The sequence below is a fragment of the Echiichthys vipera genome (assembly GCF_963691815.1).
Source record: "Echiichthys vipera genome assembly, chromosome: 6".
NCBI lineage: Eukaryota > Metazoa > Chordata > Actinopteri > Perciformes > Trachinidae > Echiichthys > Echiichthys vipera.
The window spans coordinates 15,545,950-15,566,100 of record NC_139831.1 but is presented as its reverse complement, the minus strand read 5'-3'; the positions used below and the strand labels follow the sequence as shown (position 1 = coordinate 15,566,100).

At 41.3% G+C, this 20,151-nt stretch overlaps 1 protein-coding gene across 2 annotated transcripts; it reads left to right on the top strand.

The window, feature by feature from the left end:
* Positions 1 to 3,064: 3,064 nt before the first annotated feature.
* On the top strand, positions 3,065 to 19,997 carry cabp2b (calcium binding protein 2b; the record flags this gene model as incomplete). 2 transcript variants are annotated; one of them, XM_083915528.1, is made up of 7 exons in its annotated part: positions 3,065 to 3,148; positions 3,854 to 4,138; positions 17,650 to 17,680; positions 17,780 to 17,914; positions 18,952 to 19,061; positions 19,730 to 19,877; positions 19,972 to 19,997. In XM_083915528.1, 7 exons carry the CDS (start codon positions 3,065 to 3,067, stop codon positions 19,995 to 19,997), a joined length of 819 nt encoding a protein of 272 aa, XP_083771654.1. The 2 variants fall into 2 exon arrangements, with proteins under 2 accessions (XP_083771654.1, XP_083771655.1); XM_083915529.1 differs by lacking the exons at positions 3,065 to 3,148; positions 3,854 to 4,138 and adding an exon at positions 13,686 to 13,724.
* Between the last annotated feature and the right edge of the window lie 154 nt (positions 19,998 to 20,151).

Here is a 20,151-nt window from a genome sequence, read left to right as displayed (position 1 = left end):
AAATATTTGGGTCCACAGAAGACAGACACACAGAAGAGAGAACCATAGACACAGAGGAGAGAAAAAACAAGAGGGGAGGCTGAATCTCCTGGAGGACGAAGATCCAGATCCAAAACATCTGTAACGAAGCACCGAACCAGGACGGCCGATGATCCAGAGTTAATCAGAGATGCATTGAGAACACTTGAGTGAACCAATACAAAGTAGTGATGGAAATTAGTTATCCTTAGTATCCTTTTTCTGATACATTTTACAAAATGATGCAGCACAACACACAAAGTTTAGATAACATCCTGTTTGACACATGACCCTTGACAAAGACCTAATCTCTTAAGATAATCAACTGATTAAATGTTTACCTGTTACAGATACGCACATAGTTTATTTTTTAATGCCCACTTAGGTAAATGAGACCCATCGTGCGCTCATCATTGAGCAGTAATCTGTGTACTATTACGAACAAATAAATAATGAGAATTAGTCTGACCCAAATAAAAGTTATCTATTACCCAAGTTAGCTTAATCTCTGTGCGTCATCTGCCTATACAGTAACCATAGACTGCTGGTCTTGAGACTACACCTGTCAGGGTTTTGTCCAGTGCTGTGCTCTAACTGTCTTGATCTGTAATTAGATATTATTGGAGGCCAATCAACATGCAGTAACACAAGTCGCTCTGCTGCCACTCCCTCTGTCATTCATCCCTGGCTTTGATCCGTTTCAGTGAGGGTCAAAGTCAAAGACACGTCTGAGATGAGTTTTTTTAATCTTTCTCCACAAAAAATCAGTGTTTCATTCCATCCCCTGTCTGTCTTTTCATCTTGTCCATCCATCTTTCCTCTCACATGACTGATCGGTTCCCAAAATACAACCCTCCTATTTTTAACCCTCAGTGCAGTGTGTAACTTAGCTTTTTCTGTAATGGATCTTTTGTCTGCCTCCCGCTCAAGAATCTGCCCCTTCCCTACATCAATAATCGATGAGGAGAGGGACGGCGAGAGGGGCTGAAGAAAGACAGTGTGGCGGAAAGATGGGGTTGAAGTGATTAATGGAAACCTCATTAGAAACTGGAGAGAAGTAAAGCTATATGTTATCCTTAAGTCAGAAGAATATACGCTCAGGGTCTGTTAACAGGAGATGCAGAGATGGAGGGAGATTTCAATAGTGGCAGTTAAGGGCAAAATCAGGGCTAACACCTGCCCATGTCCCTGTTTTTCGACTGGAAGGAGGGAAAACAAATTATTGAGTTTTATTCATTGGCAGCTGAAGCTTTAAAAAGGCATACATAGAGTCAGTGAAGGCAGGACAATACAATGGGGCCGGTGGGATGCGTTGCCTGTAGAGAGAGGGGTAAAGAACTGGTCCTTATGAAGGATTCAGATTGCCACCTCGGAAATACGCCTGTGGAGAAAAAGTTAAGTTAAAAAACATGCCATTTGCTATCTATTCTCTCAAAAAGGCATTTATTGTATAGTAGTCAATAGCAATTTATTGTCTTGTGCTCTACACTTCATCCCTTGCCTTTATATCAAATAGGAGTGCACTCATGAGGTTATGCCTCTTGCTAAAGGTCATTTTCAGCACCACAGTGAAATAGACAGTTCCTCTGCTCTCAAATGCCAAAGCTTGTAGCTTTTAATCATGCTGATGTTTTTTCAAATGGCTTTATTTAGTTATTTGATGCTATAAAAGGCCGGTTGGACAGAAGGATTTGTGGACTCCACAGGCCAATCTCTGCTACGCACACTCTGGGATATTTTGGCTTCACTTTTGGTCAGTGGGAGGAAGTGGAGACACATCATCCATCTTTATATACAGTGTGTGTTCACTCTATCTGTGGTTCTGATAACTTTCTCTAGTCTATGTGACTCATTCAACTGTAGAAAACTAAACAAACTGTGTGTGTGTGTCTGTGTGTTTCATAACTAGTAACTAGCTGGGACCCTAGAGCTGAAAACCATAATAATATGCTTACATGCTCGTGTGGATACTCATGTCTAAAAATAGAGATCAGTGGTGACATGTTCACCTGTGTGTGCATGCGTGTGTGCCCAGCCATGCTTGCTGGATGAGATTATACATGCCGGATAACACTGAGGTAATGTGTAGTCTTTCATCATCAAATAACCGCTGGGTTTGTTGTATCCTTCCCTCTCTGTCACTTAATGAATAGCTGACCTGGCCACCTCCAAAAACAATCCAATTTGTTTTACAGCAAAGGCTCCAAATATGACAAGGGATTGAGGGCTGATAGACTGAGAGAGACGGGGAAGAGGAGAGGGCATGCAGAGCAAAAAGAGGATTAGTGTTAGAGGAAAAGAAAAGAAAGAGACAAGGATAGGAAGAGAATAAATAAATAACAAAAACTGGTGAAAGAGGCCAGAAACACATGACAGAAAAACAAAGAAAGCTGGATTTCATGACACACCAATGACGGGAAGGGTAACTGTGACAAAGGGCCCAGGCAACAGGAGGTGTGTTTACCTGTGATGAAGGGGAAATGGTAGAGGAAGAGAAGGAGAGAGAGAGGTCGACGTGTTACAGGTAGATAATGTGAGAGAGGTAAAGTTCAGGAGGTATAAAGTGTCAGCTTAAGGACTGAGAGATAGCCATCCGGGGGCAGAGGTGCAGAAACTCAATCCGAGTCGAGACGACGGCTGAAGATAAAAACCTCCTCACCTGAACGCATCAAGAGAGAGAGATATGGACAGGAACACGGCAAAACACTGAGGAAAACAACCGGCGTAAGACGGGGACAGAGAGGTGGAAATAGAAGAACATTGTGTTATTGTTTTTTTCTTTGAATTAGTGCATTTATTTATTTTTTTTTCATTTTTATTATCCAGAAGAAATCTTCCACTTTATTAACAGAGCTGAATTTCTAGGCATTTCTTTGAATTTTGGAGTCTTTTATCGTTTAAATTTTTTTTTTTAAATCTCACATAAATTAAAACAAGAGCTGCTGCGGAGGAGGAGAAGAGAGCAGGGAAGAGGCAAGGGAGAGGGTGAGGGAGGGGGAGGGCGAGTAAGGGACAGAGAGAGCGTACATGAGACTGTGAAACCGAGATGTTCATGATCATTCGAGAGACGTCCGCCGGGGGAGGCGGTGCTGTAGCGATAAGCGCGCCACAGGAGAGGAGTGCAAAACAGGTGCGTGAATGAGGGTGTCTATGTATACATATCTACAGTGTGCGAGTGTGTGTGTTTTCAAAGTATTTGTGTGTGCAATCTTCTTTGTCAAGCTTTGTAAACACATCTTATGATGCTTTGCTATGTGCAAATATGCACAAAAAGACTTATTCATTTAATTTTGCATGCATTTATAATGTTCCACTAAACTCAAAGATACAGTAACTTAAAACATGTTTCTATGTTAGGTAAAATGTTTGTAGATAAACTAAATTACTGTCAATGTTATTTAATTTATTGATAATATTCTCCTGAAAAGCCATTTAACTGACTAAAAGTTTTATTATACAAAGCTTAAAACAATGTTGTATATCTGTTATGCGTTTCATTAAAAAGGTTGGAGACGTTGGTGAAACATGATTAAAATAACAGTGTTGTTTTTGCATGTTCATAGGAAATTAACATTTGTCAAGTGTATTTATACAGCACCTTTGTAGAGCTGCTGTAACGAAGTGTTTCACAACAAAAGGGATTGCAAAAATATGTCAAGAGACTGGAACTAATCGTCATCATATTTTGCATCCACGTGAACTAAATTAAAAGACAAAATATGTCAAATATAAAGTGTGTGCATTAGTCCCAATGTCACCATGGTGGTTGTGAGTTTAAACACAGATGTTATGAGTCTGAACTGGGCTCCTTGTCGACCCCTCTCCCCTTCCTCAGGTGCAAGCCGCCATCAAGAAGAAGATGGAGAAGCAGAAGAAGCGAACAAACGATCAGGGAGCTGGGGCTGGAGACATTCAAACTGCAACGCCTCAGCCTCCTCGCCACCAGAAATGCAGTCAGTTCCCCCGGGCGATAGCGGCAGCGGAGGCCCCTGAGGACAGTGAGACGCTGGAGGAGGAGCTGGAGAAGATGATGGAGGGTTCGCACAGGAGAGAGAGGGAGAGAGAGGGGGAGGGGGAGCCTGTCGACCTGCTGCCCATCGTGGACTCTGTGTTCGGACAGGTAGGAGCCATCTGCTGCAGTGTGTGTGTGTGCAACTCATGAGTGCACCTGTGTGTGTTTGTGTGTGTGTGTGTGTGTGTGTGTGTGTATGCGTGCGTGCGTGCGTGCGTGTTTCATGAGCTGCATCAGGTTCTCTGACCGATTGAATGTCTTTCCACGAATGTCCTCTCCGGCTTGACTGAAACCTTAAGCCTCCGAATTCAAATTCAAAGCCGGGCTGTGGTCCAGTTCTCGTAAATAGACGTCTCTATCACACCCCGACCAGATTATGGGACAATGGACTCCTGGGCACAGACTTGTAAAATGTCTCCCCTGGGTCTACAAAGGAACAAGACACCCAAAACTCAAAGAGTCTCAGAGAGTCTACGTTTAGTTTGCATCTCTTTGACTGTTCTGCAGCTATTTTTTAATCCCCTTGTGGCCGCTTCACATGCATTTTGTTGCATATCATTTTGGCTCATTTTTACCAGCCGCAACAGCGACGCTGGTATTGTTTTCACCTTGTGTCTGTGTGCATGTCAGCATCCTGGCAAAACGTGGACACCTGGACACACCTACTGTAGCATGAACAGAGGCGGTTCAAGCCACAGAGTATTATGCCAGGTGGTTTTATATGTCCGTTACAGTCACAAAACTTTACAGGTTTGTAGCTGAGATCAAAATAAAGGCTGAGTTCAAAGATGGGTGTGGTTAGAGCAGGGGTGGGGTGGGGTGAGGGGCACCAATTTACTCCTCTCGCAAGATGGTCTCTAGTTAGCCATGTGTGTGTTTTTAGTCATTTAGAGCAGTGGTTCCCAAATTTTTTGGTCTGAGGTACCCTCACATCCCTGTCAGATGAAGTCCTGTACCTTTATCGATTCCCATTAGTGGATATTGTTCGTATTTTCATACAACGGAACGGTCACTATTTAGGCTGGTTTGATCAGCTGTTGTACTACTACTAGACTAGGCTACTACTACTTGGAGTGGCGCAGAATGCTTCATCAATTACTTTTAGATAATTATTTCTAGTTAGTTAGTAATCAAAATACCTTTAGGGACATATTTTAACTCTTATTTATACAATTTATTTCTACCATTTATTCCTTACTTTTAGCTACCTGTTTGAGCTTCTGTGCTCGCTTGCCCACTAGTTTTCACACATTCTTACATGTAGGGTTACAGCTGACCTAATGTTAATGTGTGGCTATATTATTTTCATTAAATTATTATCATCTACATTTTTTTAATTAGTTAAATTACTCATCAATCTTTCCACATCTCCCCTGGCAGCTGCAAAAGTACCTCCTCGTTGGGAATCACTGATTTAGTTTGTCTTTGTGATTTTTTTTTTTTTTCACCAACATTTTGTGAGTCAGGGCCCCTGTACCCTTGGGCCCTTGGGCCCTTGGGCCTGCGCCCGCTTGGTCATTTCAGTCATCCATCCACGCCCCTGACCTCGTTGATCTCACATGTCAGAAGGGCATAAATCTGCAACAACAACATTAACCCTTCTGCCTTCTCATTTAACCCCAAATCCTTCTGTAAATGGCCGGAGCAGCAGAGTGCGAGGGCTAAAGCTAAGGATGGAGATAGCATGTGTGCGAGAGGATATAAAATCCTTCACTTTGGGAAATAGTACGACAGAGTAATCCGTAACGGATACGGCCACAGTCAGCCAGAGATCTGATGAGAACCCTATCTCAGTATCACATCCCATCCCTCACATGTTAAGCAGCGACACACGACACGGAACGGCAGGCTTCGCCATTACAGCATCTGTCGCCCCGCGGTCAGAGATGTTGGATCATGGTGTGAGAAAGAGGTGGGTATGAAAATCAAATCAAAAGAGCTTAAACCAAAGTTAAAGCTCCACTTGCTTCCAGTTTCTGATTTCAGCTTGTGAGCCTTTCTGGGTTTTCTTTTTGCCCCAAGATGAATAAAGCATCCACCTGATCACGTCAGCAGCCTCTGAAGATGATAAGCATGGCTCAAGTTAAAAACAGGAAATCAATACAAAACAGAAATGTGATGTCAGTGGTGATGCAACTGAGCCAAAATTAGAAAGACCAACTGAGTGAGTGGGAGAGTTGAGAATGTTGTCGACGCCTGAAGAAGAGAAGATTAATCTTTTCCTCGCTTTACTCCAGGGCTCCTCGGGGTCCCTGAACCTCACTTTGACAACCAGAGCATTATAGTAGGAAACAGGCAGCAGATCACAGACAACGAGACCCTCAGACATCAAAATCACAGATCTTTAAGAGATATATATAAATAAATTGAAACAAAATCTGTCCTTTGCATTGAGTCGATCCTATACACTCAGAGTTGTGTATCTCATCATAAAAATATGATAAATTTTTAATTTTACATTTCTCAGTATTATATAAAGTAGATATAACTCACTCTCCTTGAACTATGACGTTGAAATCAGTACTGACAATAATATTATTATTAACACATAATAACATAAATAATAATATTATAACACCTCTGTACTTTTACCTAAGTAAGAGTTTGAATGCAGGACTTTAACTTTTAACAGGAGTATTTTTACATTGCTATATTTCTACCTTTTGTTGGCGGCAATAGCTTGGGAACCGGTAGGTTCAAGTCCCAGCCTGGACTAAGAACACTTGAGCAAATAACACCAAACCTGTCCCCATTTACTAGATCGGAATACTTCCCCAACCCCTTCTTTCATGCTCCGTCTATTCTGCCTCTTCTAGTCTTTCGTGGATTGACAGCTCTCATTACAGACACCAGATCAGTTCACACTCACAAGCTCGTGACAAGAGTCCAAAAGACAGGACAAGGTCACATTACCTGTGCGCACGCACGTAAGCACACACACACACACACACACACACACACACACACACACACACACACACACACACACACACACACACACACACACACACACACACACACACACACACACACACACACACACACACACACACACACACACACACACACACACACACACACACACACACACACACACACACACACACACACACACACACACACACACACACACACACACACACACACACACACACACACACACACACACACACACACACACACACACACACACACACACACACACACACACACACACACACACACACACACACACACACACACACACACACACACACACACACACACACACACACACACACACACACACACACACAGCATCTCATCGACACCATTAACTGGAACCATCAGTAATTAATCGGGCTTAATGTATTGGTATGTCTTGGGTAATTCATGCAGCCGTTGGTGTCACTTTGGTTAAATTATACATGAACTCACTGAAAGACAAAGTTCATTTGGTTAATAAAGGTGTGTTGTTTAGCGTTAGAATAACTCAACTGATTGGTCATTAAAAGGGTGTGTGTTCTGTAATACAGTTTTTTACGATCGAATAAACACAATTTTGATTGTTTTGTTTTGTTTAGCAAAACCCAACACACGAATAGCACAACCACATACCCAATTAGCAAAACACCTTAACTCTTTTGCAAAATGAACCACTCTTGTAAAAACTATACACTAACTTATCAAAACCATATTTTTTTACCATATGAAACACACACGTTGCATATGACTTAACTCTGTTTGCACCAGTTACACTCTGCTGTTGAAAACCTTAAACACTTTCGGCTAATTCTGCTTCTAAGTGCATAGAGTAGTATGGGTGAAGCACACAGTGAATTTGCAAAACATCGCTCGGATTTGCACAACTGTAAACACAATGTCTGCTCACACTTTTTGCAAAACAATACACACAGTGAACACTTGTATGCATTACTGTAGACACCACACAGGACACAAGACTAATGCTGTTGACAATGTTATTTATTTTTTTCCATATACTCAAGCCAACATGACGAAAAAAAAAAAACATTTCCCAGTTTTCATGAACATAACATTTTATCCTGTACAAAAAAAGAACCCCCCCAAAAAAGAAAACACAGCACATAAATTGCTACTGCTGGTCTCTTCTCCTAGCTGGATCTGGCCAGATAATTTCATCCACATCACAGGCGATATCCTCATTTGCAAGACAGCGGGGAAAGAATCGCCGTGCATGCCGTATCCACCCCTGTATGGCTGTGGCCTCAATCTGGTCACAGGCCTCCTCCATGGCCTGAATGAGGGCTACCCGAGCCAGGGGGTGCAGATCGTAAACCTTCCACCGCCATGCCGAGAAAAATTCTTCAATTGGGTTAAGAAATGGAGAATATGGTGGCAGGAAAAGGACTGTGAAATGTGGGTGCTGCGTAAACCAGTTCTGAACCAGAGCAGAGCGGTGGAATGAAACATTGTCCCAGGTGACAATGTATTGGATCTGCATGTTATTTATGATTGTGAGGTTGTATACTCTGTCCAAAAATGTAAGGATGTGAGGTGTTTTATACGGACCAATGTTGGCATGGCGGTGGAGGACCCCATTCTGGGTGATTGCCGCACAAAGGTTGATGTTGCCCCGGGACACTAATAATTGCCCTCTGGCCAATTACATTTCTTCCCCTCCTTCTGACCTTTGAGAGGTTGAACCCCGCCTCGTCTATGTAGATGAACTCATGCTGAATGGCCTCAGCATCCATTTGTAAAACTCTCTAAAATACAGTGAAAGACAAGATTGTGTAGTTCAGCATAGATTTAGTGTACAGTACATTTACATGTAAAAAAAGGTTATGTGTGCAGTATGCAACATCAGAGTGCTAAAGTGAACAATACATACCTCCACATACTCATGCCGCAGCTGTTTGACCCTCTCTGAGTTCCTCTCAAAAGGCACTCGGTACAACTGTTTCATTTGTACCTGATGTGCCTTCAGGATACGAGCTATGGTGGACAGAGAGACCTGATTCACATTATGAAAGATGATTTGGTCTTCAATAATTTTGGCCTGGATTTCACGAAGCCTGATGGCATTATTTGCCAAAACCATATTCACAATCTCCCTCTCCTGCAGGGGTGTGAAAATGGGAGCCCTTCCTCCTCGTTGTACTCGACCCTCAATCCTATGTAGAACAAAATACATGTAACCTACTGTAAAATGTCACAGGAAGGGGTATCAAAAGTGCTGATATGGGGTGCATACAGTAAGAAGCTGTAAACAGGTCATTTTTTTACCTGTTTTCCAGTCTGAATGCCCTTATGACAGATGCCACGGTGAATCTGCTGAGATTTCCCTCAGCGTCAATCCATGGTTCACAACATGGTCCACAAGAGTTGCGCGAATTTCATTGCTTAAAGTTGGACCTCTTCTCCTTTGAGCTTCACCTACTCCTGCTTGAGGTCTTCCTCTTCCTCTTCCTCGGCCACAGCCTCTGGCACGGCCTCTGCCTCCTTCTTCTCCTCCTTCTCCGATTCCCCCTCTCATCCTCACTCTTCCTCTTCCTCTTCCTTCCATTTTGGTTAAGCTTGGTGAACTCACCTGCTGCATTTTTATAGTGCTTAAACCTGATTGGTGTGTCTACAATTAAGCAATCTTGTGTTTGCACACCTGATGGCAGCGTTCAATCAACTGGCTCATAGGTGTGGTAATTTGACAGTCAGTGCTTTAGAATTGCAAGGAAGTGACATCTTGATATACTTCTGTGTCTAATGCATAGACGTGTGTGTTAATGTTTCAAATCACAGTGTGTATTGTTTTGCACAAAGTGTGAACGGACTCATTGTGCTTACAGTGGTGCAAATCTGGGGCCAAGTTTTGCTCCTTGAGTGTAAGGTTTTGATAATTGGGCAACACTTTAGATTTTAGTGTTTATTCAATCGAAAAAAACTGTAAGATGGATCAAGTGAAATATTTTCTTCATATTTTCTAGTGATCCATTTTCTAAGTCTGATCTAAATTGTTTTCTATCATGTGTTTATGACTTAAAGGTTGAATATGGAGAATGAGCAGAACATCTCAATCTAGTGTCTCAAGATCGTAGTCGCAACAACTAAAAATAATCCCAGCAGTCGGGTTGCCAGGTTTGTTGCCGAGTCAAGAGATGAGCCTGCCCCATGTCAGTGATGAATCATACAGGGTAATGACTAATTTCGACTAATCAATTATTTTGCAACAGTATTTAACGTTAGCCAGTCTTCAACAGGAAGTCTCTAGCTTAGTAGAAGTGCTTTCATTAGTGGGTCATATGATCAATCACCATTGTTTTAACTCACTCTTTGATAGAAAGTGACAAATAGATGAAAATCTTTTGGATTATAACTTTAAGTCAACACAGGAGAGGGAACAATCAGACTTATGGATCTGACTTGACTCTCAGGGCTTCACCAACTAACTTTAACTTAAAGTTAAAAGATTTTGGTCTTTTGCTGTGTCAAAGATGTAGGGATAAGATACACACTTGAGTAAGTGAGTAAGACTATGCAGGACAGACATCCTAATTATAACAAAAAGGAACATAGATGTAAACGAGTTAACTGATCCACAAAGATGGCTGGCAATCCAAACGTTTCACTGCGAAACCTCAGTGGAAAACAAAAATGTGACTAGGCCTGTTGCAATAAGCAATAAATCAATTAATCAATAAATCAATTAATTGTATGATAACTTTTAATGAGCTCGATAACTTTTCCATCCGCTATAATTTCCATTTCCCCGTCTTCCTGGTGTCCCTTTATGAAAGAGACTGGATGACAAGAGTTTCACTCCGGTGCATCTGTTTCCACTGACCCCTCTCGCTTTCTCGGCGTAAAACAGTAGCAATTAAATGTGCCAAAGTGTGAGTCCATTTTATTTATTGTTTTTGATTGTTTTGTTTATTTATTTTGGATATTTGAAATGTCGTCCAGTTCTAGTGTTAAATATTCTTTAGAAATAAACGTGTATTGATCTTTGAAAGTGTCTACTTGCATTATTATGCAATATTAATCGCTTCTCCCAATAATTTCAGGGACAATTTATCGCCCAGCCAAACTTTTTATCCTAAATGGCCTCGATTACATAAGGCAGTGTTTCTGTCTCACACATGCTAAAAAATTACGCATGCTCATGGAGACGCAGCTCACCGGTGAAAATGTGACTTTTGTATAGAATATAATCACATATGTATTTAGAACCAAGTTTTTCTGCCAATTCGCATGCACAATATGATTTATTTGATGCTTAAGTTTGTGATCAGGTTTTTTTTTTTTTTGCATTAGTGTACTGTGCATGTTCTTTATTTCTGCTTCCTTTGCTGTCTTACATTTAACTATGTCCATAGACATCTAAATCTAAAAACACAGCTCAGGCACTCGGTGTCTTGTCTGTCTCTAGCAGAAAAACACATTGGCAGCCGAGTCCTTTTGAACTCTTACATGAGGATCAGAAATATACTGTAGTCTTATTAAACCCACCGGCAGCACTTATATCTGTGACCTGCGACCCGATCATCCACAATTAGAGTCCAAACAGTCTGTTTCTACTTAAGATCTTTATCTGGGTAAATTTTCATTTACAGTGGGCATTACTCTTTAAGCTGCACATCATTCAGTGATGGCTCAATCTGCCATGAGGTTCTGCTAAAAATAGAGGTTGTATCATTACTGTCTCAAGCTGTCAGATAAAACTCAGCAGTATTTGACCCAACTGTCCTGAAGAGGCCTCTAGTGGTGACTGCTGACGAGTGCAGTCACCACTAGATGTTTCTGATAATGACAAATCTTTGACATTATAATTCAAAAAAGATGAACAGTTCAAACCTCAGACCATCATGTCTTATGTGAGTAGAATAAATATCTAAATACGCTACGCATACTCTTGCCACACACACACACACACACACACACACACACACACACACACACACACACACACACACACACACACACACACACACACACACACACACACACACACACACACACACACACACACACACACACACACACACACACACACACACACAGAGCTGTGATCTCCATATGGAAGAACATCATAAGCGTCATGCCACTTTTGGAGAGATTTGTTGACAGCCTGTTGCTCAGCTGACCACTTAGCACTGCTCTCACAACCTCAGCTTGTGATTTTCAGAACGCTGTCACCGTTTTAGACGACTCAGCCAGACTCGTTCTGGAAAGCCTAAGAGATCAGCGAGAGGCCGAGGGTCCAAAGCACCTCGGCCTTTGAGCATTTGCACGCTATACAGTGTGCGACGAATACTGTGGGTCTCATAAGCCATCATTTGCAGAAGCGTCACGGCTCATTTAGTTCAAAAGTGCAGAAGATTTGAACCTCTAATTCTTCTTGGAAAAACTTAAAAATCCCCGCTCTGAAGTGAAACGAACACTTGTTTTTTACTTGCCTTGACAGCTGACTCGCTGATTTGAATTTGTCATTGAGTGGAGCGTGTGAGCTCCCAATTGAACATAAAAACTCACAAAGGAAAATCAATCCCCTCTGTTCTAGTTTTTTTTAAAGATATACATGCATTGACATTGATTTTCCACCACGGACTGCACAGACAAGTCTTTCAGCATCTACAGTACCACCATATATAGGGTTTGTGATTTATATCAGTGCACATTTCAATTTTGTAGTTTTTTTTGTTAGTTTCTGTTTCTATAGTTTTCTGTGCAAAATGTATGTACTGTACACATTTATTTTGTATTACAGGGATTCAATGTTATACTGTGCACTGGGCCAATCTAATGTTAAGCAATGAAAAGGAAAAAATCAATTAAGTTGCAGAAAAGGAAATCGTGTTTTTTGTAACAGAAAGTACTTTCTATTCACTATTATAATTTAGTGTAGTATACATCTGCTGAAAGAACTTTATTTCAACCCTTTAAAAATAGATTCAGATTATTCAGATTTTATAAATATACACTCATTTTCCCCCCCTTTTTTTCATCTCTTTACCGTATCCCTGTCTCGCTTTTCTTTATCACCCCATCTTCTTTAATCCCAAATGTAAGGAATTAATCCACTTGTAAACTCCTCATGCTGTAGATGAAGTCATTTGAATGCCGATGCAACATTTGGACGAGAGAGAGAGAGAGAGAGAGAGAGAGAGAGAGAGAGAGAGAGAGAGAGAGAGAGAGAGAGAGAGAGAGAGAGAGAGAGAGAGAGAGAGAGAGAGAGAGAGAGAGAGAGAGAGAGAGAGAGAGAGAGAGAGAGAGAGAGAGAGAGAGAGAGAGAGAGAGAGATTAAAAGCGCTGATCAGTCTGAAGAGAAAGAGACATGCCGCTGGCGCTGCATCAGAGCAGAGAGCTCAGTTTGATTAATTTACTTCTTGTTGGGACTTTGGATCGTATAGAGATGGGTGGAGTTATTCAGGATTGCTCATACATGGATTAGAGCAATTTATTTATTTATTACTCTTTTTAATGTTTGTTTTTTTTTATCTCTGGGGTATCAGACGTAATGACTCAGAAGAACCAACATGGGACACACATTTCCACAGAGCTCAAACCTGAGCTAGACTTCTGAAACGTCCAAAGAGAGGAGAGCAGAGAAAGAAGAGATAAATAAAAAACAGGCAAATAAGAAAGAAGTAGGAGAGGTAGGGACATTTTGTGCAGCTGTTGAACAGGGGGAGATTGGGTCATGGGCAACTGCACCAAACCTAAAGACAAAATGAAGAAGGTAAGAGCACTTTTGTCTCTTGCTAAATGACACTTTCATTATTTTTGCATCTGTGCACATTTATGAGTTCTGTCATTTGGGAAAAGCATTATGTGAAAACAAAAGACAGCTTTCTTCACAACTTTCATCCCTGGATAATAGTTTTAATATTTGCAAAACACTTTTAAATAGAGGAAACTGTGATTGCAGCACTGGTTTGTTTCAAACTGGCCACTCCAAAATGTTCTCTTGATGGTAGCAACAAGAAAACTCACTACATTATTCAACATTTACAACTTTGGTAAAAGTTAAAGTGATATGTACAGACAGAAGATGCCAGTCATAAGAGCAGAAATACCCCAGTAGAGACCGCAGCAGGATGGATACATAAGGAGAATATTAAGATCAATCAACGATTTTTCAGGATAATGGCGGATGTGGGTGGATTGCCTTGAAATGATAAGCAGATTATGTAATCCAGGCTGGTTGTGCGTAACTAGAAAGCAGTGGGTCTTAACCCTGTTCCTTGAAATGTATAATTGTGCTTCGTGTATGAAGACATTGGTCACACAGGCGACTGAAAGTTGGAGTGGTGGATTAACAGCCTGGTCTGCCTCTAAAGGGCGTAACGGATGGGAGGGCAGTGGGCCAGGAGGGAGAGGAGGAGGACGACTCGGACGAGGAGGGTATGCTGTACAACGCTCCCCTCCATACGCTGGTGAAGAACTGCAACATGCTGCACGTGGGCCCGGCCTGCATCTTCCTTAAACAGGGCTTTTCACAGACGCTCGTATGTAACACGACACAAAGTGCGCACACTGTGGTCCTCGCACAACTCCCGCCCACCCACCCAGGAGCAACTTTTTTCCACTCATGTCGATTCATTTTCATCCCCTCATCGTGGCTGAACCCTCCCACTCTCCAACAGCACCAGCCGTGTATTCCCATCACGGGTCCAGGTCAGACGTGCTGGCACCGGGCACAGTCAGAGGGGTCGATCGTTCAGCTTCATGGAACATTATTGAACGGCTTTTTAAGAGGTTTCACTAAAACGTGATGAGGCACAGGATGATGTGGAGGTAAAGGCTGAAACAGGCAAAAGTGAGCAACTGCCCCTGAAGACTCCAGGTTCTAGCAATGGTAATTAGCCTGATCTAATTTGTAATAATAAGTAATACTGTATGCACATTCAAAGTACAACACAAAGGACCCAAAAGGTGGCTCCTGCATTATAAGAACATTGGCTATTTCTTTTTAGATTATTTTTTTGGCAGTTTTCAAGCCTTTTATTAAATAGGACAGACGGGGAATGGGGGAGAGAGAGAGAGAGGGGTAGACATGCAGCAAAGGGCTGCAGGTTGGAGTCAAACCTGCGGCGGTTGCCTCGAGGACATTCAGCCTCTTTACATGGGGCGACTGCTCTAACCACTACATACTGTACACTGTGTGAGTGGGTATCTGGAAAAAAAAGCCATTGGATTTTTCCATTGATTTTGAATAATTGCAGAAAATAAACTCTGTGGCCAACAAAACTTTATGATATTCACGTGTTTTGTTCAGCAAGATAATCCTCACAAATGATCACTTTTATTATTCTCGATTCTAGATGTACAAGCGACACCAAATCTGGCCAGGAGTATAAAACAGCGGGCAAGTCCGCCGCCTGTTAATAACACCGGAAAATCATTTTAGATTCTAATTCTGAATGTGTCAGAAAAAATCATCAGGGCGACTGACAGAACATCAGCAGGTAGCTAGGCTAACGTTACTCACATGTTTAAGGTGGAAGGTCGTGTTCGTCATGGACGAGTCAAAGTTTTTCTTGCAAAGTTTGCACGTGACCTTCTTGGGGTCATCCTTGTTCTTTTCAGTGATCCCATATTTTAGACGTGTTTCTCAACATGCTCGGCTATTCATTATTAACTGTCAAACCGCGATTTACAGCCAAGGGAGCTGCTGTGTTAAAAAAACGAAAAAACAACCAACACTAACAGTGAGTGTCTGTGTCATGGCTTCTTGTGTGTGGCCCTTTAAATTAAAAGCCCTTCGGTCACAGATTTTCCTTTTAATTTTGACAAGAAACGGTTGTCAACCATATGTTTTTTTTTTTTTTTTCCTGCAACCAATGAACCAATGAAATTTTGGTCTGCTTATGATTTTTTGGTCAACCAGTGCTTGGTCGACTATTTGGGGTCAGGCCTACCAAAAACACATTCAAAAATAATTTGAAACGACAGAACCGAAGTGCAAGAGTGCGAGCTCATTTCCGGGTCTCATTCCTGCAGCACTTTACGGAGCCACAAATTACCTCCATAGTGGGTTAACCCGACCCTGCCAAATGGCTGCAAAAAATAATAAACTATGTCTTTAGGTTTTCCATCAAGCATAAACAATACACTAGGAACAGAGACGGGTAGACATGCAGCAAAGGGCTGCAATAGAAAATTTCAGATTAAAAGGATGAGTGCATGAAGGGATTTTCCCCACCTTTTTCAATTCCAGTTAACAGATCTATGTCATCAGTCGGACAGTTTTGGGCTAAATTCCATCAAACTTTCTGTTTTACCAACAAATTTCTAACAAAGTTCTGAGTTAATAAAATGGTTGTAAACTAAAGTCTAACTTCTTATCTTTGTAACCAAATATTGTTTTAACGACCTCATTTATTTTGTGTTTACAAGAGTCGTCAAATGGACGCTAACACCGGTGAATTATCTGCGCGCTACTCTCGGCCCTAGTCGGACACCCCATCAATGTTGTCAAAACATCCAGGACCATACTTCAGTCCTTCACCATAAAATAACTTGCTTTAACAGCTCCAAAACAAATCGTAAAGTTTTCTTAATTTACATTTTTAATGTGAACCACCACCTGAGCCGCTCAGCGTCACCCAAACGTGCTTACTGCTTTCTCCCATCAATTTCTCCTTCATTTACTAATTTAACATGTAAATTGCATGTACAAAGACTTCACTTGTAGATTCTTAGTAGTGTGAAAATAAATTGTACATGTACTTTGGTGGCGATCACCCAGTAAAAGCAATACAAAAAGGCCGGAAACTGCATCAGACCGGATGACACCAGAGAACGGCGTCCAAGTGGTGATACAGTTACGTTAGTTGTGTCCTATTGTAAAGAGAAAGTCTACTCATACTCGTAACTGAACGTAAGGCATTTAGTTTGTCGTGTGACGAAGAGCCACCACAGTAAATAAAACGCCAGAGGATTCGTCCCATATCGTTTACTCTCGAGAGCTCTTAGTCTTAAATCCACAACTTCCATTGTTTGAGTGTGTGAGCTGCTTTTGTACGGTGGAGGTTTGCGTGCGAGCTTGAGTGCTATTGTACAATATGGATACATATATATGTGTGTACTTATGTGTCTGTACAGTAGACATGTGTCCAAGGTAACAAATAAACCTCCCAAATCTCATAATCCCCAGATGTTTGTTGCCTGGCAACTTTCCACAAATAATCTAGTCCCCCTATGTGATTTATGGTACATGAACTGTCATAGACATATCATAATGCTGTGTTAAATTTAATCCATATAGATTTAGACTTCTATATTTGGAGATGAGCTGGGTTTGTCTATTTAATACAGCTTACGGAACAACAAAAGGACTGAATCACTTCTCTGCATTTGCAAATTATGTTGATGTATAAAATCCTCACTATAATGCAAACATGAACTCAAATTTGAGTGAACGTAAATGGATAGTTTATCATATTTCATAAAATCCTCAACACATAAAGCCAAACTCCATTAATCATTTCTCTTATTTCCTTCTGTTTGTGTATCATTTCTCCCCTGTTCAATGGCGTTTTTACAAAGATGACGCTTTAAATACGATTATCCGTACTCTGGGCCAAACAGGCTTTGAAAGTATTTCCAGCATTAGAAGGATGAAGTGAGAAGCTAATGTGCGTCTCTTCTTCCCCCGACAGGACAGAGAGCTGAGACCAGAGGAGATTGACGGTGAGGTGATTTTCTGCAGCAAACCTCTGTGTTTCTGCTCTACTTTGTTAACGGAGCAGCTGACTGACATTAGCATGTGTTTTCTCCTCATTAAATCAGAGCTCCGCGAGGCATTTGTGGAGTTCGATCGGAACAAAAAAGGCTACATCAGTCACAAAGACCTGGGGGAGTGTATGAGGACCATGGGATACATGCCGACAGAGATGGAGCTCATCGAACTGAGCCAACAGATCTGTGAGTGGAACGAAACATCTGAGAGCTCGGAGCAGAACTAAACAGAACCCAAACCATCAGAACAACAATTAAAATAATAAAATCAGATTAAAATGTATTTTCATTTTGATGATCGGATACTGATTTAAAAAAAAAAGAAAAACCCATCTCTGTATCTCAGTATCATAAGAAACTAGAAGACCTAAGGAATACATTTGTGCTAGCTTGTCGGGAATGGGGTTAAATAACGCTCAAAAGTTAGGCTACATTCTGGAGAGGATAAAAAAGTGACATGGCAACTTTTAAAGCGCTCCTTTGACCTCTGACCTCAAGATATCTGAATGAAAAAGTCACTCAGTGTAGAGTCTATTGTGTTGACTGCTGCAGTTTGTTCATGATAGAGATTTCCTTTGCGATTTACAGCATGAGTTCTCTGAGAATTTCTTTCATTTCCAAACGAAATGGGTTTTGTAACCGAAATAGTCCTCATGGAAACGATGTAAACGAAAGTCGATTCATGACCTCGCGAATTGGAATCAAAACAATCAGGATATCTGTGGCGATACCCACCCCTAGAATAGAATAGAACAGAAACGAAACAGGAATAGAATAGAAAATGAAACATAATTGAGTAGAATAGAATATGAACTGGAACAAAATATAACAGAACAGAACAAAACATGAAAGTAAAGTGATAGAATAGACTGGGGTGCGTCAGTAGTCTGCTGCATGTCAGACACCTCTCTTCTTATGTTTCCCATCTCTCTCTACATCCACTGTCAAATGAGGCAAATGGAAAAATGGTAAGGAATAAAAATAAAACTATAAAACTGGATCGACACATCACAACAGAATGAAAACCGTTTAGACTACACAGGTTATTTCCATTGCAATAATTCAAATAAAATAAAACAAAACTTGTGTTTACTTTTATTGCAATCATGCTTTTTGTAATGAACTGTTGTAAAGTAACAGAGAGACATGGACCTCTGAGAGAACGAGGATAAGAGCTGACCATTAGATCGGAGGGCAGACTTTTTACACCTCCTGTGTTGTAGGTGGAGGTAAGGTGGACTTTGAGGACTTTGTGGAGCTGATGGGACCAAAGATGCTGGCGGAGACGGCAGACATGATCGGAGTCAAAGAACTACGAGATGCATTCAAAGAGGTCAGGATACACTTATTACACTTACTGTTACTGAAAGGCTCTGCACTCGACCAGAACATTGATTCAGCAGCAAACAAATATTTTCCACGTAAAGATTTAGTGGAGTGATGGCGTCCTGAGCAGAGAATGAAGCTACTCATAATACCATAACAACCACAAAGAGACACAAAACAACTACAAAAAAAGAGGCTAAACAACCACAAAGCCTGTCTTGCTCCTCAGTAGGAGAGGAGGAGGGTGTTTCACATGTCTGCGTCCACATGTGTCCTGATCTGCTTTTTACTTTTAGCAAGAGTTAGTCAGAAAACACTACAAAATGGAAAGTACAAGATGTTTTGTACAGCAGAAAATAATGAGAAAATGCAGGATTTGTTCTTGATAATGTTAATTAATGAAATCTAACTTTTCTTCTTTTATTTGTACCGTAACTTCTCTGTGTTGTCGCTGGTTGATAAAACACGTATGTGGTTATTCTTCAGCTTACAAAAGGATGTCATGGGGGCACAGTGATTTGAGAATATCTCATTTTGGTTCCATCCAGTGGAGATATAAAGTAAAGCACTGTGGGAAATGGCATCGCAGACTGCACCGAAAGCAAACAAGTGTTTCTTAAAACGACTGTGTATTCAGTTTGATGTGACCCTGAGCGTCTGCCTCTGTGTGTCCAGTTTGACTCAAACGGCGACGGTCAGATCAGTTTAAATGAGCTCCGCGAAGCCATGAAGAAGCTGATGGGAGAACAAGTGACCAACCGAGAGATCAACGAGATCCTCCGAGATGTCGACCTCAATGGAGACGGTCTGGTGAACTTTGAGGGTGAGAGGAATTTATTTGCATTCATGAGATATTTTGGGGCAACTACATTCATCCTCATCTTCCCAGCTCTCTCCCCTTTCTCTCGTCTTTTCAGAGTTTGTTCGGATGATGTCCCGCTGACCGGCCGAGCTGCCCTCGTGTCAGTCGGACAGACGGACATTATGCAACTGCTGGATTAGAGAACACACTACATCCTAGTGACCGTCGCTCATCTGCACACCTTGTATTTTTATAATGACTAATGTAAAAAATATTTAAAAAATGCTTTGACTAG